Source organism: Moschus berezovskii, chromosome 12 (genome assembly GCF_049115385.1).
Source record: "Moschus berezovskii isolate FMDL1 chromosome 12, NW_MosBer_1.0, whole genome shotgun sequence".
NCBI classification, from domain to species: domain Eukaryota; kingdom Metazoa; phylum Chordata; class Mammalia; order Artiodactyla; family Moschidae; genus Moschus; species Moschus berezovskii.
Window position 1 is genome coordinate 25,241,285 of NC_142471.1, and position 26,596 is coordinate 25,267,880.

Here is a 26,596-nt window from a genome sequence, read left to right on the forward strand (position 1 = left end):
TCAGATACAGTATTTCAATACTGTTACAACTATGCCTTCTTCTTCAGTTTTTTTTTCCCCTTCTTCAAGAACAGCTGTTACTGTTGGTCAGTCTTAATCAGTTTAGGTTCATGATCAGCTTTAATGGTCTGGCAGAATTTATAAGCCAGGTTACATTTTATTACTCAGAGACACAGGGACTGCAGCTGTCTTGTTCTGAGTAATAAACAGGACTTCTCTTTTGGCTCTCATTTGAGGTTCAGATTGAATACTGATTTATTTGTTTATTTTGAAACTTTTGAACAACTGGCCAAACCTAAGGCAAGGGGAGCTGAGTCACTTAACCCAGAAACCCAGAATGACTTCACAGAGAAAAATCTAAAGCCTGCTTACTTAATTACAGATCTCACAAGATAATCCTACAATGGATGAGATACTTAATACTTTCTTTTTTCACATCAGCTCCACACTATTACTTATTATTTTTTTATGGTCCAGCAACCTCTACCCCAATCCCCCAAAGAAATCTTTCTCTAAGCCCTATAGCCATGCCTAAATGCCTATACTGTCATATGTTTATGAATTGATTTCTACTATTTAATGCCTGAACATGCCTGCTATTTTAGAGGAAGGTCCCGAGTGCAAGAAAAAGACAAAGAGCCCCTACAGGAACGCTTTTTCCGACCACATTTCCTGCAGGCTCCTGGGGATATGGTGGCTCACGAGGGGCGCCTCTGTCGCCTGGACTGTAAGGTAGCCTCTAGCACCATCCTTGGTGTCAGACCTGTTCATATTTTGTATTTATTTGTTTGTATGCACCTATTTTTGTTTGTATTTGTTTTATAGTTGGTTTGGGGGACTTTTTTTTTTTTTTTGGTGAAAGGGACTGAGGAACAAAGAGATCACTTTTTTCCACCCATAAGGTTCTTTTGGAGCATTTACTACCAGATGAAAGTATTTCATAAAACCTTTTAAGTGATTATATCTTAATAAAAACTACACTGATATCGTATCAATTTAACTCTATGTTAGTAAAAGACAACCAAAGAGGTGATGTAGTTCAGATATCTTCCGTAAGGTACCTGAAAAGTCTTTATTACCATAAAGACATAAGGATGATTTTTACATCCTTGAAATGAACTGCCATGAGGTACAGCCTTTGAAAAATTTATACTCACTGGCTCCAAAGCAGTTTATGAAAACAGAAGCTGGTTTCTAATACTAGCCAACATCCATCACCTTTAACTAGTCTATAATATATTCTAACTCTTCCACCAGAAAGTAGGTTCAGTTGAAGAGCATGGATAGTTCCCAGTATGAACAGAAACTTAAGTTCTCCTTCTACCCTAACACTGCAGAATGCTATGGAGATTAAGATACAAATTATTAAAGGTTTAAGGTTAAATATTTATAGAATCTACTCCTCTAGGTGGATCTTGCCCTCGAATTAGTTACCTAAATAATATTTGGAAAAAAAAATAATATTTGGGATGGACTGTTAATTAATTTCTTCCACCCTAAATCCTAAAAGAAACCCATCCTGGGTCCACTCCCCAAAGATTCTGATTTAATATAGTAAATGGGCATCAGGATTTGCAAATATTCCCATGTGATTATGACACACAGCCAGCTTTGAGAATACTGGTTTAATGTCTGCCCCTTTCTTGGCTACCTCTTGGTCGTTAGGTAGTATGTAAGCAATATATTATCTCTGGAACTGACACTACCGGCCTATTTTATTTATCTATTTAGCTTTTTAATTCTTATTCATTTTAATCTAGTATATAATCATTACCTGAACTGGGGTCCAAATACTATACAGTTTAAATTCACATGCCCATCCATCCAGATCCCTCTTGTCCTGATGCCCCTGTGGAGAGGTTTCTCACCACTGACATTCCCTCGCTATCTATGTGGTGCCAGATCAGGATGAAGAAGTCAGCCACCAAATAAATCCTCCTGTCATCAGTCTGGCATTTGCCTCAGCTGTCCTCTTGTTTATTAGGTGAGTGGCTTACCGCCCCCAGAGCTGACGTGGCTGCTCAATGGCCAGCCTGTCCTCCCCGACGCCTGCCACAAGATGCTGGTCAGGGAGACCGGAGTCCACTCTCTGCTCATTGACCCACTCACTCAACGTGACGCGGGGACCTACACCTGCGTTGCTACCAACAAAACTGGGCAGAATTCCTTTAGCTTGGAGCTCACTGTAGTAGGTAAGGTAATGCTGCTGGGACCCCTAAACACGACTCCCTCCAAAGCTACTGCTCAAATATGCAGAGACTCTGATGTAATTCTGTTGTCCTTTGTCCCACCAAGCCTCATCTCAATTTCCCTTTCTCTGTAGTAAGGTCCACGTTTCCTACATTGCTCTTGAACATATATCAGTAAGCCAAAAACAAAATGTGGTACCTTGTGTATATCATGCTTGCAATAAATGATAGTCATTGTAATAATTAATCAATCAATTAATTACTAATTAATTGACTATCACTAAATTCAGGTCACTTGCCCTACAGTTTGTCACTCTAGGGTCTCCCCCTAGCCCAAGCTTCTATGCCTTTGCACTAATGGTCCCATTACATAGCATGCCCTTCTTTGCCTAGCAACCTCCTACTCATTCTCTAACACTTATTTCATATGCTACCACAAAGGCACAGCGGACCCACCAGGCACATCCTTCTCCATGCCCATCAGTTCAGTTCAGTTCAGTTCAGTCGTGTCTGACTCTTTGCGACCCCATGAATCACAGGACGCCAGGCCTCCCTGTCCATTACCAACTCAGCACTCAGTAAAGGAGAGACTCTCACAGCACTCATCGCTTCTGTGTTACTATTTTCTCTTTGCCTCCCTGAAGAGACTATGAGCCTCTGAGGCCATAGAAGCTTGTTCTTCTGTGCATCTCTGATGTCTGACTCAGTGCCTGGAACTTGGAAGGCATTCAATCAATGAATGAACCCTTACCTTACAAGATGATGTCAACAAACACTAATGCCTACGTCATCATCCCCTGGGAGGTGTCAGCCCCTTAGGCATTAGTCCAGCCAGAATTAGCTTTCAGAATGAATGAATTCTCCCATTGAACTTTCTCCTGCTATCTTCCTTGCATGGCCCCTGAAAGAAATCAGGACAGCATCAGAATGTTAACCTTGTCTCTAGGCTAGTAGCTGTTTCCTCTATATTATCTTCTTTTTTTCCACTCTTAATCCCCTCTCCCAACAGAGTAGGAAAAGCTCATTCTGCGAGAATACACTGATTGCAGCTTTTAGTTTTTTCCCACTGTTTTGCTAAAGTATGGCCTCTGGAACCCTGAGATAGGAGGTGTCTTTGTCTTAATTGATTCTGCTGGGGAAAAAAAATGCCTCTATATGAAACATAATTTGTGTTTTTTTTTAATGGTATACTTTCAATTTTAATGGAGCAGTAACATTTCTCAAGGTAAAAAATTGAGGGAAAATCAATATACCTTCTACAAAATAACCTCTAAAAAAGAAAACAAAATATATTTATATTTTGTTATATATATTTATATTTTGTTTATATATATTAAAACATAAAATTTAAAATCATTTTTGGAGCTTTTATCAAGGCAGTGGTCTTCACTAAGAAGCTTGAGAAGTGTTCTAAAGAAGAGGTAAGGTGGGTGGGTGCTTACTTAGATTCCAGAACTGTCCTGAATTTGAGGCATGGAGCCCAAGGCACTTACTATTCAAACTAGCATGGCTCTTCTCTCATTCAGCCAAAGAAGTAAAGAAAGCACCTGTAATCCTGGAGAAACTGCAGAACAGTGGTGTTCCAGAAGGCCACCCCGTGAGACTGGAGTGCCGGGTGATAGGCATGCCTCCGCCTGTGTTCTACTGGAAGAAAGACAATGAGACCATCCCTTTCACCAGAGAAAGGATCAGGTACAGCCTCCACACTTGGTCAAGTTCAGCAAAGCTCATCACGCCACCCAAATAAATCTTCAGCCTTTTGAATCTGGCCCCTTTCACTTGGCATAATGCATTTGCTTTATCCATGTAACTGTGCTTATCAAGAATTGATTCCTTTTTGTTGCTGAGGGTTAGTCCATTGTATAATGTCCCACCATTTTAAAACCTTATTATTATTTGCACCACATGGCATGCAGGATCTTAGTTCTCTGACCAGGGATTAAACCCACATCCCCTGCAGTGAACATGCAGAGTCTTAATCACTGGACCACCAGGGAAGTCTCTAAAACCTTAATTTTTAAGCTTAAAAAGGTTTGAGAGATTTACAAAGATCTTGCATGTTTTTGTCATGTGTCTTTTTGTGTGTCATGTGTCATTTGTCTTTTTGTCATGTGTCATGTCATGAGTCATATTAGTACCCAGACAAAACCTTTTGAAAAAAGCGAAAATAAAATAAGGCAAAAAAAAAAAAAGACAAAACAATATGGCAATACTCCTTTTCCATCTGTCACTACATGCCTATTTTTTAAGTAAATTTAAGGTTCCAGGTTCTCTAAATGGGTGCCTTATTGAATTTCCCCTGAGGTGAAGTGAAGTGAAAGTTGTTCAGTCATGTCTGACACTTTGCAGCCCCATGGACTGTAACCTGCCAGGTTCCTCTGTGCATGGAATTCTCCAGGCCAGAATACTGGAGTGGGTAGCCTTTCCCTTCTCCAGGGATATTCCCAATCCAGGGATCGAACCCAGGTCTCCCTCATTGCAGGCAGATTCTTTACCATCTGAACCACTAGGGAAGCCCTAATTTCCCCTAACCATCCTTAATTCTTTGTCATTTTGTTTTTATGTCACAAGGGCAGCTTGTGCACAGAAACTGCCACTGAGAAATTATTATTACTGAGAATTATTTCTTCATAGTAAACTAAATTCGTCCTAAAGGATATTGGCTTTTACAGTATCTTGGCATCTAAAAAGTCTAAGTATAAAAAGGTCAGGATTTTCCTCTGGTAAAACATAAGCAAGAACAGAGAATATACTTGAGTTAACACTTCAGTGTAAATTAACAAACATGTTAAACCCAGCCTGAAATTCTGGTATAATTATGCAGGATTGCACTATGCAGTCAAGGTTAAGAATGACAGATGTAAAGAAAACAGAAGGAAAGGACATGCAGACTTACTCCTGAATTGAACTGAGTTAAATGCTGCACATGCCCAGTTGGTTATATTAAGAAACACTCCCTCCACTCTAAAGACTACACAGAAAACTATGAGAACTAATGAATCATATATTTTAAATGTATGACCAACAAGGTCCTACTTTATAGCACAGAAACTCTGCTTAGTGTTATGTGGGCAGCTTGGATAGGAGGCAAGTTTGGAGGGGCTGAGCCCCTTTGTCGTTCACCTGAAATTATAACAGTGTCATCTGTTAACTGGCTCTGGTGGTGATTTAGTCATTAAGTCGTGTCTGACTCTTCGCAACCCCACAGATCTACAGGTCGCTACAGGCGACCCCTGTAGCCTGCCAGGCTCCTCTGTCCATGGGATTTTCCAGGCAAGAATACTGGAATGGGTTGCCATTTTCTTCTCCAGGGGATCTTCCCAACTCAGGTATCAAGCCTGGGCCAACTGAGCCACCAGGGAAGCCCCAATACAAAATATAAAGCTTAAAAAAAAAAATCTTCCCCCTGAAAAAGAACTGATGAACGAATTCAGCAAAGCAGCAGGATACAAAACTAACACACACAAATATTTTGCATTTCTTTACACTAACAAAGAAATATCAGAAAGTTTAAAAAAAAAATCCCTTTTAAAATCACATCAAAATAAAATACTGAGGCATAAACCTGACCAAGGAAGTCAAGGATTTATATGCTCAGAACACTGATAAAGGAAATTGAAGATGCTTCAAAGAAATGGAAAGGTATCCCATGCTCTTGAATATCGTTGAGTGGTTCTGGTACAAAAACAGACATACATGGATCAATGGAACAGAATAGAGAACCCAGAAACCCACACACCTACAGTAAATTAATCTTTGATGAAGGAGGCAAGAATATACAGTGGAGAAAAGACAGTCTCTTCAGCAAGTGTTGGGAAAGCTGGACAGCTGCATTAAACCAATGAAGTTAGAACACTCCCTCACACCATACACAAACATAAATTTGAAATGAATTAAAGATTTAAATATAAAACATGACACCATTAAACTCCCATAAGAGAACATAGCCTACGCATTCTCTGACATAAATCATAGCAATGTTTTCTTAGGTCAGTCTCCCAAGGCAACAAAATAAAACCAAATATAAACAAATAGGACCTAATCAAACTTAAAAGCTTTTGCACAGCAAAGGAAGCTATAACAAAACGAAAAGACAATCCACAGAATGAGAGAAAATATTTGCAAACAATGTAACCAATAAAGGCTTAATTTCCAAAATATGCAAGCAGCTCATACAGCTCAATATCAAAACAAACAACTGAACCAAAAACCAGGCAGAAGATCTAAATGAACATTCCTCCAAAAAACATCCAAATAGCCACCAGTCACATGAAAAGATGTTCAACATTGCTAAGTATGAAAGAAATGCAAATCGAAACTACAATGAGGTACCTATACCTATCACCTCTCACCAGTCAGAATGGCCATCATCAAAAAGTCTACAAATAATAGGGACTTTCTGGTGGTCTAGTGGTTAAGACTCTATGTTTCCACTGCACGGGGCACAGGTTTGATTCCAGGTCAGGGAAGTTCTGCATGCCACAATGTACGCAGCCAAAAAAACTCTACAAATTATAAATGCTAGAGAGGGTGTGGAGAAAAGGGACCCCTCCTACACTGTTGGTGGTGATGTAAATTGGTGCAGCCACTATGGAGAAACCACTAGGGAGAACAGTAAGGAGGTGCCTTTAAACATCAAAAGCAGAGTTTCCATATGATCCAGCAATCCCACCCCTGGGCATATATCCAGAAAAGATGAAAACTCATTTGAAACACTGCAGCACTACCTACAAAAGCCAAGACGTGGAAGCAACCTAAGTGTCCATATAGGTATAGATATACATACATACATATAGTGGAATGTTACTCAGACATAAAAAGAATGAAATAATGCCATTTGCGGTAACATGGATGGGCCCAGAGATTACCATCCTAGATGAAGTTAGTCAAACAAAGAAATGTTATGTGATATTACTTACATGTGAAATCAAAAAAATTATATGTGAACTTATTTACAAAATAGAAAAAGGTCCACAGACATAGGAAAAAACTTATGGTTACTGAAGGGAAAAGGGTGAGGGGAGGGATAAACTAGGATCTTAGGATTAACTACTATATATAAAAATGAGTTTCTGGGAACCCTAAACCCTCTCCAGATACAAGGCAATATACTCTTTCTTTTCTCCAGCATGCACCAGGACACAACTGGGTATGTCTGCCTCCTCATTCAGCCAGCCAAGAAATCAGATGCTGGATGGTACACACTGTCAGCCAAGAATGAAGCCGGCATCGTGTCCTGCACTGCAAGGCTGGATATATACGGTATGTATAATGGCATCAGGTGACCTATGTGATAGGCAGCTTAAAAATCTTTTTTTTTTTTCTTTTAGGATCGGCGTAGTATGTTTTCATAAATGAATTAATCGGTTTTTATTTTAGTGCTTAAGATATGGATTTTTAAAGTCATTTTATTCTACTCACTTCAGGGCTTTTGTACACTCTTCCATTTCACTATAAGGTTAACCTTCTTCCAAAAGAGGTTTTTTCCTGTACTTCTAATACGAGGAATTACAACTACTTCAGAGCACACATGGGCTTGTACTTATGATCACCCAGCACCTTCATGCCATCCCCTGGCTGTCATGGGTCACCCATGGGAACCTCCTCCCCATGCCTGTAATTCCCCAGTCATAACTGCACATAGCAGAATTTTCCAGACCCTATTCATTTGTTAATTCTTCCATAAATATTTATTACTCTCATCTCAGAATCAGATTAATAACAGAGAGATGTTCTGAAAGTGACAGTCACTCAGTTGTGTCCAACTCTTTGCAACCCCATGGACTATACAGTCCGTGGAATTCTCCAGGCCAGAATGCTAGAGTGGGTAGCCTTTCCCTTCTCCAGAGTATCTTTCCAACCCAGGGATGGAACCCAGGTCTCCCGCATTGCAGATAGATTCTTTACCAGCTAAGCCACAAGGGAAACTTTCACCCTTAGATAGTCCCAAACCCATGAGATTACTGTAATTGTTGTTGCTGCTGCTGCTGCTGCTAAGTCACTTCCAACTCTGTGCGACCCCACAGACGGCAGCCCACCAGGCTTCCCCGTCCCTGGGGTTCTCCAGGCAAGAACACTAGAGTGGGTTGCCATTTCCTTCTCCAATGTAATTGTTGTTACCCTCCTTTAAATGACAAAGAAACACAGAGACTCAGAGAGGTTGAGTGACTACAGCTGGAAAGTAAAAAAAAAATTTTCCATCATTCCTTCGAGTCATGTTTCTAAATATTTAACAAATTAATCTTTACTAATGTATTTGTGTACTCTGCTATTCTCCTCTATAATTTTGACATTAACTGGCATTCTTAAGAAATATTTCTTAACACAAAAGGGTAACCCTTTTTATTTCTTTAAAAAACTAATTGGTTGGCTTAATATTCTTTACTGATCTAACATGATTAACCAGAATAACAAAGAAGAAAAAGTAACTCTGCCTAGAACCTGAGGCCCCTGCTACTTATAGGGGCACACCAGATGCATTCCCCTTTTTTTGGCACCACATAGGAGTCCTGGCCTGCCATTTTCCCTCAATCTAATATTTAGAGGAAATATATAGCTTTCTGGTTATTCTCTCTAATCTGTCGACTTGAAATTCAATTGTGAAGGAAGTTGACTCTAATGTACTTTCCCCTGGAAGTGTCCGGAGAAGGAGAAACCACTGATGTGTTTCTTAATCCAAGCTAATGCCTTAACCATTTCACCCATTTCACCATGTCAGAAGAAAACAAGTCTCCAAGAAACTCCTACCAATAAGCCCTGAAACCGATGACGCTTGTCCCGATCCTGCTCTTCCGAGGCGGAGCCCCTACTTCAGTTCATCCCCGCTCGCGTCTCCCAGGCTCCGGTCCTGAGTCCGCAGCTCCAAAAACGGGACGCGCTGTTTCGTCGGTTGGGACCCGGGAGTGGGCGAAGGGATGGCGGACTAAGGCTGAAAGCAAACCACCTCGCCCCCCACAACCACTTCCTACCTGCCCGAGGAACCGGGACAGTAGGCCTCCCTCCTCGCCCGCAAAGGAGGGCTTCTAAGAGTAGCTCCTGTCGGGTTAAGATGCAGAGCGAGGTGAGGAAAAGCTAAGAGGCAGAGGGGCCGCGGCGGGGGACTTGACTAGTTCACAGTGGCTTCACTGAGTGCCTGCTCTCTTGTGGAATCGCTATTAAGTTTTGTCCTGTTTTGTAGCTTTCCAAATTTGATTTTAATCAGTTCACTCAGAGGCATTTAGACCCTGAAAAACTAATTCGAAATAATGAAATCAACAAAGAGCCCATTTATAACTGGGAATGCTACAAGCATCCTTAATCCCCCAGGACCCGTAGCATCAGTGTTTCCCACCTGGTGATTCCTGTTCGCCACCGCCAGGTTCTTAGAAGCCTGATGAGAGGGCTGCTTGGTAATTTCTCAATCAGAGGCAACACCCAGGACTGAGCAGTTTGGATAGGTACTTCATTCAGGACATGTTCAAGCCTAAAGATCCTGTCTGCTGAAACCAGGATCCCCCTTGGACAGTGTTTGGTGAACATGGAAATTCTAACACATTGTCCCCCAACCCTGGTTGATTGCATGTGTTACTTTTCAGTCTTCTGGCTATAACTAACTAGAACATGATTAGGGCAGTAGGTAGGTAAGTAAGGGTGATTAGGATGAGCAGTAAGTACTGGTCAAAGGTCTGGATTCATCTTTTGTCTTCCATTTCCACAGATATCTCATCTCCTCCTTCTGAGGAGCCCTCCCTTGAGAGCCTATAACTCTCTCTACACCCACACCCCACCCCAGCCCCTGTAGACTCCTTGCTAGGTCAGTGATGTTAGGTCAGGAGATAATTTTGAGATACCACCCTCATCACCCAGTCTTCCTTCTTATAGTCCCAGATTTTGCTGGATTAGAATCATGGGGGTTGGTATTACAGAATCAAGAGATCCTGAGGCCAATTTCCCTATTCCTAGCAGAACAGGAGAGATTTTATTGATTTTTTTTTCTTTTTTTACAAATGAGGCATTTCACACCCAGCTATTCATATATGTCAACGATTTACCAAGATCTCACACAAAGTGTTGGGATGAGGACAGAATGCACCCCTGCTGTGTACCTGCTAGACTCTGTTTCTTTGATTGTAATACATGATTTGGTCCATTTTCCAGCTCAGTGGCATCACCAGATCCCACCACCCATGACCGTCCGGCCCAGTGGCAGTCGCTATGGATCCCTCACCAGTAAAGGACTTGACATTTTCTCTGCTTTCTCCTCCATGGAAAGCACGATGGTGTATTCCTGCTCTTCTCGGAGTGTAGTGGAGAGTGACGAACTTTAAGAATATTTGGGTGCCTGCTATGTAAGGGGGCAGACTGTGGAGGGGGAAGGACAAACCAGATAAGGTGGTTTCCAAGCAACTGGATTTGAGTGAGTTTCCACACTGCCGGACCTTTGGCAAGGAGAGCTTTGAGTAAGTCAGCTGGGGACTCCTGCAGTCTCAGCTCGGGGAGAGATGGAGGGCTGTACCTTTTAAGATTCCAACAAAATGAGAAGATAATATGGATGAACCAAAGATATAACGCAGCTGCTGTCCACTGCTTTGGGAAAAAGTCAGCATGCTCCTCTGCCCTCTGCTGTGTTAGGGGTGTTCAGGCCCTCCTAAGAGCAATGAGGGGCCAGATGCTTGGGCTGAAAGGAGTTATACAGTAGTGACCTTAGATATCCTAACTCACCAAACAATGCAAAGGGAAAAGGCAAGGGGGTAGGGGGAGGTGGTGTCCATCACCTTTCACTGATTGCATTCATAGCAGAAGTTTTGGATTCATTAAATCAGCTTCTACTTAGCACTAGGAGACTGTGCCATACAACTCACATATGTAGAGAAGCACTTTCGATGTGCTTATCCTGGGTTTATTGAGCCACATGAGAAAGTGCCAAAATGTGCCTGAGATAGCAAAAAAAAAAAAAATCACTGAATGCTCAATATTGCACAGTGCACTTATTCTATAGCCAAAATAGGGACGCACCAGACTGCCTGCACCATTTTCTTTTGAATATGATGGTGAGTGGTTTTTCTCTCTGAATATATATAGAGAGTCTATAACTAAAGTGTTGTTAATAAACCAACCAGAAGGAAATCTGCGGGGTCACTTTTAAAACTACTAGCTTCAGTTGCCACTTGCAAAACTATGCAGGCATCATCATCATCTGCCCGTAGAATGACTCTCATGTTTCTCCCCTCACCCCTCAAAGTCTGCACATCTATGAAGCAATGAGAAAGGAAAAAATGCAAACAAGGAGAGGAAGTGATGAGAATGGTTTTTGTTGTTTCATTTACCCAAGCAAAGCAGTGGTTGTGGAAGGAGAGGTCTTTAATAGTTGTGAACTGCTTTGAAATCATTAATCAAATTGCATATTCTATTCAGAAAATGCTATGCTAATTGAAGAACTGGGAGGGAAAGGAATGTGCCTCTTTATTCTAACTCACCAATTCAAAATTTGCCTCTCCACTTAAGGAATTTTTAGACTTACAATCACTGTGATAGCCCAGTGCCTAGAAGATTGCTTAGCACAAAATAGACCTTTGATAAATATTTGTTGGATGAATGAATTTTACATTAGAGAAATCTACAATGCATGAACCAGTCAAAACATTGCCCTAGGGATGGTCGTCATGGCACAGTCTGCTCCAGATTCACTAGGGAAATGAATTTGGAGTATCTGTTACCAACTCCCTGTGCCCAAGTCTTTGGTGTTCTCTGAGCCAGACACCCTCAGCTGGCATCTTACTCAAGTGAACAAATAGTAATTGCTTAGAAAGGCTTGAAATTTCCTTCACTTTAAGGCAAAGATTTCCAGTATAAAAATAAATTCATTCACTCAAAAAATATTTTGTGTGTCTACTCTGTATAAGATGCTATGCTAGAGATTGTGGGCCATACACAAATATGATAAGACACAGTCCCTGCCTGCAGAAAGCTTAGAATCTAGCAGGAGAGGTAAGATAAAGGGCATGTCAAGTTCTGCTTTTTAGGGCAAATATCCTTTTGTCAAAGGGAATTTTCTAGTGCTCTTCATCCTACATTTTTCATGACTCTAAAAATCATCTTAATTTTTCATCATAATATTTTCCATCTTTATTTGTAAATAAATACCATAGGTTAATCCTTAAGAAATAAAGATTTCAGCAAGTTATTTAGTAGAATTATTAGATTTTTCTTCCTTTCTTATGTATGTGGGAACAATAGTAAAGGTATAAAGTGAAAGTGAAGTCGCTCAGTCGTGTTCGACTCTTTGCAACCCCGTGGACTGTAGCCTACCAGGCTCTTCCATCCGTGGGATTCCCCAGGCAGGAGTAGTGAAGTGGGTTGCGTGGGATTCCCCAGGCAGGAGTAGTGAAGTGGGTTGCCATTTCCTTCTCCAGGGATCTTCCCAACCCAGGGATCGAACCCGGGTCTCCCGCATTGCAGGCAGACGCTTTAACCTCTGAGCCACCAGGGAAGCCCTAGTAAAGGTATAGGCAACTGTAATGACATAGAATGCATTCCATCTTAGAACACATTGTTTCCATATTGGCTTCTATTATCAAATCTCTTTATGACCAAAGAGCACTTTCTAACTGCAGTATTGCTTCTCCACAGTTGGACACCCAACCTCCTCATCACATCTATTAATGTAAACACTAGACAGTTCTCCCATGAGAGGATATATTCTACATTTCTGGGTGTATGTCTTAGCTCTCCGAGGATTTTAGGATAAATATTCTATTTCGCCACTAGATGGCACTGTTGCGCCTAAACTATAACAAGCTTTAAAATTCCTCGAATTTTTACTTTTGGATTATGTTACAGCAAAGTTTCTCAACCTCGACACTGTTGACACTTGGGGCTGGATAATTAGTTGTTGTGGGGGACCACTCTGCTCACAGTAGGATGTTTAGCAGCATCCTTGGTTTCTACCCACTGGATGTCAGTAGTAGAGAAGCCACTCCCCAAGTTGTGGCCACCTAAAATGTCCTCAGATATCGATTGTCTTCTGTTACCTGGGAGACAGGATCCCCTTTGTTAAGAACTACTGTGTTGAACAAATCCTAATTCTACTGGAATTCAGTTACAATAAGGAATACTTATATAAGAAATTTCAGTTCTGCTGAGTAAGTTTGTACTCAACATATCCAAAATCAGATTCATATTCTTCCCTTTCATAAACCATTCATCATCCTAGTTTAATTATTTCTATTAGTGGCACCATCACAGTCCTAGTAATCCAAATGGAGTATTTAAGTCATTTTTTGCTTCTTCTATCTAATCAATTGACAAATCATATTAACTCTCTTATTATTTCTTTTATATTCAGGCCTTCCTTTCATCCCCCTTGTGGTTCCCAGCTCAGACTTTCATTACTTTCTTAATTTCCCTCAATACTTCTGACTTTAACCATAATAAGAGACTTCTAACTGGTCTTCCTGCCCCTAGTCCTGCTCTTTATCCCCACTCATGTCTAGCCCTGATTTCAGCATCAGATTATTCTTCCTAAAGGATTGTTTTATTTGGGCTTCCCAGGTGGCTCAGTGGTAAAGAATCTAACAGCCAATTCAGGAAACACAGGAGACGCAGGCTCGATCCCTGAGTCAGGAAGACCCCCTGGAGAAGGGAATGGCAACCCCAGCCAGTATTCTTGCCTGGGAAATCCCATGGACAAAGGAGTCTGGTGGGCCACATCCCATGGGGTCACAAAGAGTTGGACACAACTTAGCATGCACTGCTTCATTCATATCATTCCTCTAATTTTCAAACCCCAAGTGATTCCCTGGAGCCAACCCAGGCCAGCTGTTCTGCCCATGCTATTCAAGCCTTGCTCCAATATGATCCCAAAGCTTTTCATCCATTACTCAGAAAACACACCCAGTGCACCAATAAAGTTAACACAGGCCCCTGCTTTCCACCCATATGGCTCTTTTCTGCCTCCACCTGGAATGCTTTCTCCCCAGTCCCTATCTATGAAAATCTTACCTATTGCTTAAAGGCCATCTCAAAGGCTACTTTACTGCCTCTATGAAGTATTTTCCTGGTGTCCCCCAACCACCCCAGTAAAATACAGTTGACTTTCTTTGAAATCTTACGGCAAATTTCTTGAGTCTGGAAAAAGATTATTTTGTATAGAACTTTGTATAAAACACAACTTCTATATACCCGCCTGTCTCTCCCCTTGCACTAGCCCAGTCTTGCCTGCACTAGATTTTAGCTACTTGTTGGTATGGACTGTGTCAAAAGTTTGCCATGGCAAAATGTTGCCTTATACAGAGTAGGCACTTAATAAATATTTTTTGATCTAAATTGAACTTTAAAATTCTGTATAAGTCAGTATGTTTCTATATAAAATGAAGTGAGTCTACAGCAGTGGTTCTTAACCTTGACTGCATATTAGAATCTCCTGGGGAGCTTTTAAAAATCCCAAAATGTCCTTCCCTGGAGGTCCAGTGGCTAAGACTCCGAGCTCCCAATGCAGGCAGCAGGGGTTTGATGCCTGGTCAGGGAACTAGAACCCACAAGCTTCAACTAACACCCAGTGCAAATAAATAAATATTTGAAAAAATAAATCCCAATATACAAGCCACAACCCCAATCAGTAAGTCATAAGTTCTGGGGTTCTGGGATAAGAATCAGTATTTTTAAAGCTTCCCAGGTGATTCCAGTGAGCAAGTGAGATTGAGAAGAGTCATTTTATTATCATGGTTTGATCACAGAACTTACCCTAGAAGGTCGGAAGGGATGCAAATAGCATAGGCTATGGTGTTGGTGTCAGTGAAGAATGTACTTCCTCCCTTTTGCACGTGAGATGCCTGCCTGGAAAGCAGAAGGAAACATGCACTTGGCCTCATTAGACCCTCCTATCTTGCACTACACTCGTTGGACATGTAGCATTCATGAAGCCCTCAATCTGCAAAAATGGACCAGGGAAAGAGGAAAAATTGGGACAATTCTTCTGGCCCTTTCTTCAAAAAGCTGTGCAGATCCCATAAGCTCCCTTCTAACCAAACAAGTGAAGGACTTTTCATAACTTGGTGAGTCATGGAAATGGGGATCAGAAGGAAAACGGAGAAAGAAAACACACCATCAAACCTGAACTACCAAGCAACTAATAAAAAAAGACTGCTTCCTCCTCCATTTCTGTGTCCATGACACGTCCAAGCTACACTGTCTATGGTCCTTTCTACATCTACCCCCTTTCTGTGTCTTCTCCAAGATGCCCTGTGTCCCCTGTTCTGTAATACCCTAGGCTGTAACCCACCCCTTCTTTCCCCTTTCCCAGCATGCTTTGTGCTCCACAGTGACCTAATTGCTGCCCCCATGTATCTTGGCTTGGTGTTCAAAAGAAACCAGTCCAAACTGAACAAATCTTGAATGCCTGAGGGTCTTTTAAATTCATGGGAGTGCTGCACCTTTAAAAGCAGTTGCTTTCTTACTCCCAGCAACTTCTAATATTAATAGAATTGCTGGCGAAAGGAAAAAAATCAGGCTGTGAGGGGAGGTCTTAAAAACTGAATCCAACACCCAAATTATTCTGGTTGATCACAGACAACTCCTATCCTCTTCCTCTCCACTAAACTCCCAAAAAACCTTTCAGACTGAGATCCTGGCCTAAGTCTGTGAGTATGTGGGCTATGTGTAATTTGGTTGCAAACTCAAAGGCAAATTTACTCATAATGACCTTTATTCAAGGTCTCTTCCCAGGTAACCCGGACTCAAAGCATTTCCACTGATGGTCGAGTTGAAAATCACTGTGCCTCACCAGGAAGATGAACAGTTACTTAGATTGCAATAGAGCTTGTTGAAGTCCTTTTCACCACTAATTGCCTTGCCTTGTTTTAAGTGGATCAATATTTCAGAAAGTTAATTACTGAAGCATTGCTGGAAGAATGCCTAGCATCTTCTAAACTTTGACAATGCAGTGGTCATCAGTATGCTAAAAAAAAAGTTGCTACTACCATGATTTTTAAAAATCTGTGCGATGCAAAAAAATATGCATATTTGTTAAAAATGTTTGCCTCTTTTTTCTAATTATATTAGCATACTTAGTGTTGTAGAACCATAAACATGCTGGTTTTTTTGTTAATATGTAAATAATGGCCACTTCAAACGCAATAGCCTTGAAATTGCAAGAAACAGAGAAAGAACTCACTTTTCAATCCTCTGAGAATTGTGCCATAAATGCTGAGAGTAAGCATAAAGACAATGGCTGTACTGTAGAGGCATATTCGCTGAAGAAGATTTAACATACAAGTGAGTAGAAAATGTTCCCCTAATAATAAAAATTAAAATATTTCAACATTATTTGACAATAAATATTTGAAGGTTGAAATACATAAACATTTTTCTTTAAAATGCAGAAAACAGTACTAGTTTCCAGGTTTATCAATTGTTTTTTAATGATTAAGCTGATTTTTTAATATACAAATATTCAATACTTAAAAGTGATTTTTAAAAGTTATTCAATTGTATAAATTATTCAAATTGAAAAAATTACCACATATGGTATAACTTGGTCAGATATCCCTAGAGGAACAGAAAGGTAATTGGGTTTTAGTTTTCCTAAAGCATCCAGCAAACCCAATAAATCTCTCATAGAATGTTTTTTACTTTCTAAGATAAAAATTCATTCTACCTCCTACCTGAAAATAGAGACACATTAAAATTAGACTTAAAGATGTGAAAGATGGGGTGGGGGAGTTGACCAGTTTCAACTGGAAATTAATGCAGTTATAAGTATAGTTTTCTTACAATAAGAAGTACTTTAGTACCCACTAAGAAACATGAATGATTTTCACATAGTATGGTAAGAAAGAATTGTTTGGTGTTCCAAAATTCCAAAGAACTTGATATTTCTACACAGATTCAGTGAGTTACCTGCAAACTGGAAGCTGATTCTTATAACTTCTCCACAGTTGGTGGTGCAAGAATCCAGTGAACTATGTTCTGGTACTGACCATAGCAGTCACTGCCAAAAGATTACTGAATGTGTGTGCACTCAGTATAAACGATTTTACTGTGTATTTTAAGGAGAGTTAAAGTCCTGAAATAATTCCAATGAAATAATTTGAGTGCAACTGTATTTTTTTTAATGCACACTGGTAAATTAACTTTTACTTAGTATTGTTTTAGAGATACTGTATCCCCTTTTCTGATTAAATTTTACTTATTTTTTTCCAAGCTTTAGCATTTTTCATGACCTACTCTCCTCTCTCATTACCTTCTTGTCAAGATAAAAATCTGTAAAATATTTAATAGCATCCAGAGAACTCCTTATTTCTAGGAACTCTCAGGGGAATTCCAAGGGATTTTTTTAAAGCATTCAGATGAATTGCAGACATGTTTTCTAACTTTTCTATAACTCTGGGTTTTGTTTATTTGTAAAATAAAATAGCCTTTCCCAGGATAAAGGGTAGGATAAATAAATAAATATTTGTGAAGAGTTTACCGCACAGACCCTTTTAAAAAGTGATAGCAGGGGTTTCTTCATTCCAAAGAAAATGGTAAGAATATTTTTCCAAAGTAAGTAGTTGATTTGTTTTAAAAATTCACATTTCTTCCCTGTCCCCGCCATGTCATGTTTCCTTAGAAGGGTACTACACTGTGGGGGAATTTCCTCTTCCAAGATTCTATGAAGCTGAAAAAAAATCTGGAGAAAAATCAAATAAATTCAAGAAATATCCTAGCTGCTTTCTACAGGCAGATTCCAGGGAAATTAATTTCAGCATAGCCTAAAGGAACTCTGACTCCTTCATCTATGACTGAAGCTAGTGGAAATAATGGCTCCACAGGGCACAGAGAAGTAGCAAGAGAGTTCCTGTATTCCTTCCTGGATCAAGCAGTTCAGGAAAACTCTGTTATACTGTTCTAGGCTCTAATGAAGAAACGTTCCATACTAGCATGTCATTGGCCTTATGTTAAATGAATCAACCTGAGGATAACAGATAGACAAGGACCCTCAAAAATGAGCATAACCTTTGGTCTCTGTTTTCAAATTCTTAGCTACATCAAGCCCCAAACTTAATCCTCATGATTCACTGTAACCATGAGGACTGACAAAGGATGTACTCTATGTGAGTGCACACACACACGCACAAACATACACACCCACAGTTAACAATGCAATCATGGTCACGTGACACATCTTATCTTTTCCTTTCTCTTCCTGTATGACTTCTTTTAACTTAAAAATACACCAGGCCCCAGAAGGCTCACAAACATGCTATGCTTCCATCTCAGGAAGCTTGAGTCAACTTAATTTCTAAAGTACTTTTTTGGTTATTGAAATCCTAATGGAAAAACTATTATAGTAAACATTTTGAAATGTGTGAACTATATAAACTGTATATTTTGCCTCTATTACTAGAAAGCAATGAATGGATCTTGGCTTTTATTCCTTTCCTCTGCATCATGCATGTTGGGTATTCTTTGGAACTGAAAACCAGTGTTCACTGAAGCCAAAATATTTGTGAGCATTTACTGTCTTTTTCCAGAAAGTATACGGTACTATATCTCGGTAGACCACATCATCTCCCATGGCACCCGTTGCTGTTTTCTAGTTGTGCTTTCTTGAAGATTTGCTGGGGATTGTGTTTTGCTTGAAAACTTAGCAATTAGAAATAAAAGAAAAATTAAAAACCAGTATTTCATTCAACCTGGATGGTACTAGTATTTAATTCAAACTGGATGCTTTTAAAAACCAATTTAGAGGATGTGATGGACTGTTTCTTTATTCATTAAATAAAATTTTATTTATTCTCAGTTAGTTATTGGGCTTGTTTTGGTTCCAGTCTTCGTATGTGAGATGGGTAAGTTCTTCCTCTCAGTAGTTTTCTTTCAGCTTGGGTATTTTGCGGGACCTGCTGCTAGTTTGAAATAGCAATCCAAAAGTCCTGTATTAATTCAGTAAAACACTCATTAAACTTGCACCCTCTAGTATATTCATGACCAGAGAAGGGAATGGGAATGGGTATACATGTGAAAAGGTTGGTCACGTAATTATGTGCTTTGAAATTTCTTTTACCCACAGGTAGCAAAAAGAGATATCTTTAGTAAAACCTAACCAGAGAGCAGAGCCAAAATGAGTCCAAAACAACACTTTGCTTTTACTATAAGAAGACCAAAATTAAGTGAACTGAACTTTAACTGTTGAATCCTGCATCCTCAACCCGAATACATCCCATCTGGCTCATATCCAGTGGAAATTTTAGACCTTCATTAATATAAAGGTCACCTCATTAACTAAGAAATTGGCTGTAGCTGGATGTTAAGAAAGCCTAATCCTTCTTAAGATCTATAAATACAAAGAATGCTGCATCAATATAATCAGTTTTGAGTAATGAGTTTAATGGTATCATAGTACATATTGTTTAATTAAGCAATTCTCAACCCCATTAGCCAGTTAGACTCACTGGGAGAATATTGGAAAAAATATCTAGGCCTCACCTCAGAACAGTTAAATCAATTCTTGAACTGGGGGCCCAAGAACTGGCATATTTTTCAAGATTCCCCACGTGTTTCTAAAGAGCAGGCTGGGATGAGAACCACTAGCTTGGATGGCCCTCCCCATCTCGATAGCCCGGCTCATTTGTATATGGTTCTTCAAGACTTCTGACCCTGGTGTTTGGCCTCAGCTTGTAGCTAGCACCTAGGGAAAGCCCACATAAAATAACTAACGGGACTCAAACGATGCCTGGGAGTGGGTCTTCTTTTATTATTTAATGTCTCTCTTAGGAGTTCTTACGGCACATATCACTGACACTTCACTGTTGAAGCATTCAGCTAAACCCTGTTTAGGGCCACTTACTGATTAGTTTATGTATGTTCCTGACTGCCTACTCAAGGACAAAGATGATGTTCGGTAAGCCAGGGTATAAATAGATGCTTGATAATGTATGTTGATTTATTGAGGAAAGGGAGCATGGATAAAAGAATATTTTTAAATTTCAATATGTTCTGTTATCAAACTATAAAGAACATAGATTTTTCAAAGGTGAGCTGCTACTACTGCTAAGTCACTTCAGTCGTGTCCGACTCTGTGTGACCCCATAGGTGGTAGCCCACCAGGCTCCGCTGTCTCTGGGATTCTCCAGGCAAGAACACTGGAGTGGGCTGCCATTTCCTTCTCCAGTGCATGAAAGTGAAAAGTGAAAGTGAAGTCGCTCAGTTGTATCCGACTCTCCGCGACCCCATGGACTACAGCCTACCAGGCTCCTCCACCCATGGGATTTTCCAGGCAAGAGTACTGGAGTGGGTTGCCATTGCCTTCTCCCTCAAAGGTGAGACAATATAGTATATTGCAGCAACTAGGACATCCCTCGGAGAAGGCAATGGCAAGCCACTCCAGTACTCTTGCCTAGAAAATCCCATGGACGGAGAAGCCTGGTAGACTGCAGTCCATAGGGTTGCTACGAGTCAGACATGACTGAGCGACTTCACTTTCACTTTTCACTTTCACATATTGGAGAAGGAAATGGCAACCCACTCCAGTGTTCTTGCCTTGAGGATCCCAGGGATGGTGGAGCCTGGTGGGCTGCCGTCTATGGGGTCACACAGAGTCGGACACGACTGAAGTGACTTAGCAGCAGCAGCAGCAGGACATCCCTGGTTGCTCAATGGTAAAGAATCCACCTGTCAGTTCAGGAGACACAGATTCAGTCCCTGGGTTGAGAAGATCCCCTGGAAGAGGAAATGACAACCTACTCCAGAATTCCTGCCTGGGAAATCCCACGGACAGAGGAGCCTGGTGGGCTACAGTCCATGAAATTACAAAAGAGTCAGACACAACTTAGCAACTCAACAACAAGAGCAACTTTTAGGTTGCTTGGTAATTTAAATTATATTATGTATAATAACATATGAACTTTAAGTTCAAAAATATTTGACATTTGTTTAATCCAAGCTCTGAATCCATAAGCCACAATAGCTTCCTCAACATACAGTTTGAAGAGTTTTACCAAAGATTGCATTTGATCACTGAGACCCATTTACTTTTCCTTCAACTGTCTTTTCAGGAAAAAAAAAAAAAATAGTACATCAAGTACTAGGAAAGCTTAGGAATTTGGTAAGATCTAAGTTGCTTCCAGAGATTTCCAACAGAAATGAGCCACTACAGCATAATAGTTAACACATTCCCACTCTTTTCGGGAATGGGGATGGGGAAAAAGAGGCATAGGATTAGAATCACATTTTTCTAGAAAAATTGCAAATGGTGGCTGTGCCTGATATTAGGTGTTGGAACCCATAATATTATAAAAAGGGTTTGGGAAATGTCATTGTTTTGTTAACTTGTGACAAGTTCCAAAGGCACAGATAACTTAAGAGTCTTGCTTTTTCCAGTTATTAGCAACACATTCACCAAAAAGCATGCAGTCTGTTGACCAAGTCATTCTCTACATTAAAGGCTTGGCTTATTCATCCAATGCTTAAGCAAACTTATAAAAGTAATTCAAACCAATACCACGTGTATTATATCACTGCTATTTTTATTAGCCTTGGTGGCAATGAAGCCCTTATTGCTCAGCTGGTACTGATTAAAAGCAAATCACTTCCAAAAGCCAAACATACATATATTCAATATATACATACAAATATATATATTTGAGTAAAGCGTCTGCCTCCAATGCGGGAGACCCGGGTTCGATCCCTGGGTCGGGAAGATCCCCTGGAGAAGGAAATGCTAACCCACTCCAGTATTCTTGCCTGGAGAATCCCATGGACGGAGGAGCCTGGTAGGCTACAGTCCACGGGGTCGCAGAGTCGGACACGACTGAGCGACTGAACCGAACGGAAGGAATTAGTAGTTAGCAACTGACTTAATAAGAAAAATAAAAGATTAAGGAACTGTGTATCTAGCTGTTTAAAAGTTGAATATTATTTCAATTAATTTAATCTTTTTAAAAACCATGAAAAATATATCTATTTCCAAGTTGACTGAGAAAACTTTCAAATTAATTTGTATGCTCATCAGCTTGTCTTTTTTTGAGGATTACAAAACAGTGCTTTGCCGATTACTGGGGTTAGGTTTAAATACATCTTTACTCAGGTAAGCACTCAATGTCACCACCCCCCAAACAAATAGGCCTTTAGTGCCATCAGAAAACTAGCAGGGCACCTGGCATGAAAAGCAAACCCAAGTTTTTAATTCTGTTTTACAAAATGTATATTACAATAATGTATACACAATTTTAAAAAATACAGAGCACTCACACCCATGTATTCTACCAAAGAAAAAAAGAAAAAAGTCTACTTCATGCATGCACACACAATACACTAAGCATAAACGCATTTACAAGACAGGAAGGCAGCTCTGTATTAAGCATTCACAAGAGATATTGTAACTTCACCCTAACAGGACAAACTTACTAACTTTAAGGAAGTGAGGACTAAACCTGAAGTATAACCCACTTCTATTTTTTTCTTACATTGTTTTCCTTCAAAGTCGCCCAGAAAGAGGGGAGGGAGCATTATTCTCAGCAATCAAAACTATTCCAGGATGCATTAATGAAATCTACAACATAATAAGGAGGAAAAAAGAAAAGCAATAAAAGCATTGCGTCCCTAGGACTAGAGATGCGAAAAGTAGCCTGGAATCTCCTAATTTTATTCTAAGAATGTGTCCATCCTATGCCACAGAGTGGGGAAGGCTACGGCTCCACAGCGCGGATCACTGGGCGTCCATTCCGACCCGGCCGCGCGACCTAACTGGCCATCTGGAAGGGCTCGGGCTGGAAGCCGAAGAGCCTTTGGCCGTAGGGCTCGGTCTCCGCCGGCAGCTTCGCGCCCGCAAACGGAAGGTAGTGGTCTCGGCCGAAGTGCTCACAGTGGAGATTGACCCAGTCCCGCTCCGAGCCGAATCGCTCAGCCTCGGCCAGGATTCGGGTCAGAGCCATGATGTAGCTCAGCGCCATCTGCAGGGTCTCGTACTTGGACAACTTTTTATCCTGGCCCCACTGGGGCACCACCCTGCGCAAGCGGTCGAAAGCCGTGTTGAGCCCCTGCATGCGGCGGCGCTCGCGCGCGTTTGCCGCCAGGCGCCTGCGCGCCGCGCTCTCCAGCCGCCCGGCCCCGGCGCACGTGCCCGCGCACTCGGCACCACCCGCGCAAGGGGGCGCGGCACGCGCTCCCGCCGCCGTGTTGCAGGGCTTGGAGGACTTCATTCCCCCCCGGCCGGAGGGACACGCCAAACTCTCGGGTCCTTTCACGACTGTGCGTGGCTGATGTATGAACCCCGCTCTGTAATTTGGCTCTTCCTAGCAAATAAGTCATACACAAAGCAACTACGTGGAATGGAAGTTTGCAGTGGGGAGTGCGGGGTTCCGCCTTGTGTCCTATTGGATAACCAGATAGATGTCTCTTCACTTGCCAAAATTTAGAGGAAATTGAGAGGTAAAAGAAAAAGTCATTTTCCCAATGTTAAGTTGCAAAAGAGAAGGGAACTTTCCTGCAGCAGAATTGGTGTGGCTGGTTAGAGAAAGGTCTTTTCAGTTCTCTGGGAAAACCGGAGACTTCTGGAAGACAAAATCTTTTCCGAAGATCAGATATGAAAGGAGCTCTTCTTCCGCAGTAGCTGTGGGAGAGTGCTGGATCAATCTTTGAAGGAGGAGAATTTATAGCAGAGGGCTGAAGGAGGGAACAGGTGGTGGCAGGTGGGCGGGCGTCCCTCGGCTTCCACCTCAGCACCTTCCTACCCTGGGAACCGCAGGGGGGAAGGGGGACGACGCACAGCAAAATCCTGACATCACCGGCTTCGTCTGTTGGAAGTTTCTCCAAAGCTATGTCCAGCGTTAACTAACACACCATCTGGAGTGGCCGGGCTGTCCCCAAAAGAATAACAGGGTGGGGGTGGGGGAGAATTTGGTTCATCTTTTCCCATATCAGTGTGCAGCTTACAGATCAAAAATTGAACCATGGTTTTTAAATGATTAGAAATCACTTTTGTGATTATGTTGGTCTTGTGTGAATATGTTGGTCTTGGAATTGTAAGACATAAAGACGTTCAGTGATAGAAAATTTTGCTTTGTCAAGATGTGCGGCAATTTTTCACAATGCTGACTGAATATATTCTCATTTTATTTTTAGTTATTAACTAAGTTGGGACAAACCAGCAGGTCATAACATTATTTCAGACATGGAATTTTGCTGTGCAAATAATTTGGCTGTTTTCTGAAGAATAACTTAGTATAGCATATAAAAATATATTGATGTGCTCACAGTCACAGAAAACAAACTTATGGTTACCAAAGGAGATGTGGAGGGTGATAAATTAGGAGTTTGTAATTAACATATACACACTACTATATATAAAACAGACAAATAACAAGGACCTACTATATAGCACAGGGAACTTATAATAATCTAAGTGGAAAAGAATCTGAAAAAGAATGTATATATACAAATATATATGAACTGAATTACTTTGCTTTACACCTAAAACTAACACATTATTAATTAACTATATTTCAATCAAAAATGGTTTAAAAACATATTAACATATATGTAAAAATGTATATTATTTTACTATATAATTGGATTGCATGAGTTTGGATACTTAGGCAAATTCAGAATTTATACCACATTCCCCCTACACAGGTTTATAAATATTTGGGGGATGTATATTGAGATGATAATTATTTCATTTGACTTTTAAATCGAATAAAACTAATCATGATGCACATATATGTGCAAAATGGAAACATCTAAGTAGTTTGTGAATTGTTTTTTGTTTTTTTTGCCCATGCTGAGTGGATGTGGGATCTTAGTTCACCAACTAGGGATGGACCAGGGATCAAACCCATGCCCCCTGCAGTGGAAGCACAGAGTCTTAATCACTGGAACTCCAGGGAATCTGATTTGTGAGGATTTAAAAAAATAATTCCTACTTATTTGTGAGGTTTTTAAAAATAACTCCTAATGGAAGACTTTTTCCCCCACCTCATAAAGTTGTAAGTATCTCTTACTACTTCCCTGTTTCAGTTGTATCAGCTGTCCTCAGAAACAGTAATGAAACATGATTTCCACTCCTGCTAATGAGGAGCTGATTTGTAGAGAAACTGCTAACTTGATTCTCTTATCTCAGCTTCTTTCTAGCTCTTAAGGAAGAGTCAAGTGGCAAATAAACCAGTTCCAAATAGATTCAAGCCAGAATCATTTCTGAATTCTTTAGGAAGACCAAGTATGTTCTTTCTCCTTTTGAGATATGGATTATGTTGGCATTATTCTTGTTTATTTTTATTTAATCTAATTATTAACAAGTTCCCACAAATCAGGAGTCTTTTAACTGTGTCTTCTCTTACCATTGCTTGAGACTAAAACCCCATTGTGACTGCCCTGACTCCAAGTCCTGTCTTCCCATAAATAGTTGATTAATCCCCAGCTGAAGCAATGACAATGAAATGAAGCTTAGTAACATGAAGACAATAGAATTCAATTGAACATTAATAATCTGCAACATGACAGATGTTGAACACAGACTTTTGCATGGAGCCATTCAGCTCTATTACTCTGATTCTTAACAGTCTTGGTCAGGAATAGCACTCCTATGACAGGAAAGACTGTGTTTAGTCATCAAAATGTCGAATACAATTCAAGTTTTCATGAAAATCAGCCCGACTAATGCTATTATTTCTCATGTTCATTTATTTCATCCATCTCCCAAGGAGCCTCCTCTATTTTACTCTTAGGAACTTTTCCCTAAAAAAACACTGTTTTGGACACTACCGACCAAAATGTTAATGAGATGTATGATTTTGCAGGCCATGTATTCATGGTTGATGATATAATTGCCTGTGCACCAAGAGAATTGTAAACACAACTTGAAGAGAAAAAGGAAGTCTGGCAGCATGCACACAGCACAGCTATGCTGGAATATAAACTAACACATACGTGACATGAAATTGATCCAATAATAGACAGCATTGCTGCAACAAAGGGCAGTAGAAAGTATACAGTCATTTATTTCTCAAATGTATTTTGAAGGGCAATTTATTAGTACTACAAAGATGCTTCTGGGGAAAAAGAATTCTACCGTCAGTAAATTTGGGAAACACATTTGCTATCACCTGCTTAGAGAGTCATAAAGCAAAATTGCTATAGTAAAATTTCTGAGCCGTCCTGGAGCAAAGAAACTTTCTGACTCCAGAGTTTCCTAAACCTTCTTGAACATAGAACCCTTTTTTCTACAAAGTTCTGCTAACAGAGTTCCTTGGAATACACGCTTCCAAACCTCCTCTAATACCTTCCATTTATTTTATAGAGGAATGAAATCCAGAGACTAAACAATAGGTGCAAAGATGCTGAGCAACTTAATGACTGAATTAAGACAAGAAGTCACATCTCCTGTAGCCTCTGATTTCAGAGGTTTTAAAACTAAGATCACTTAGTGCAAGCCCCTCAGCTTATATTGGGACAGT

At 40.4% G+C, this 26,596-nt stretch overlaps 2 protein-coding genes across 3 annotated transcripts in view; one reads left to right on the top strand and one right to left on the bottom strand.

Moving 5' to 3' along the window:
* MYPN (myopalladin) overlaps positions 1 to 18,951 on the top strand; it is a 112,825-nt gene extending 93,874 nt beyond the window's left edge. For both annotated transcript variants that reach the window (XM_088841924.1, XM_088841923.1), the window contains exons 16-21: positions 606 to 732; positions 1,985 to 2,192; positions 3,716 to 3,881; positions 7,318 to 7,451; positions 10,326 to 12,505; positions 12,543 to 18,951. In XM_088841924.1, coding sequence (XP_088698050.1) covers positions 606 to 732; positions 1,985 to 2,192; positions 3,716 to 3,881; positions 7,318 to 7,451; positions 10,326 to 10,495 — 805 coding nt within the window. In that variant the 3' untranslated portion in view covers positions 10,496 to 12,505; positions 12,543 to 18,951. The remainder of the gene's footprint in view (positions 1 to 605; positions 733 to 1,984; positions 2,193 to 3,715; positions 3,882 to 7,317; positions 7,452 to 10,325; positions 12,506 to 12,542) is intronic.
* A 3,826-nt stretch (positions 18,952 to 22,777) lies between these two features.
* On the bottom strand, positions 22,778 to 23,344 carry ATOH7 (atonal bHLH transcription factor 7). Its single transcript, XM_055424258.2, has one exon. The coding sequence runs from the start codon at positions 23,342 to 23,344 to the stop codon at positions 22,886 to 22,888; it is 459 nt and encodes a 152-aa protein (XP_055280233.2). The 3' UTR covers positions 22,778 to 22,885.
* Positions 23,345 to 26,596: the final 3,252 nt, after the last annotated feature.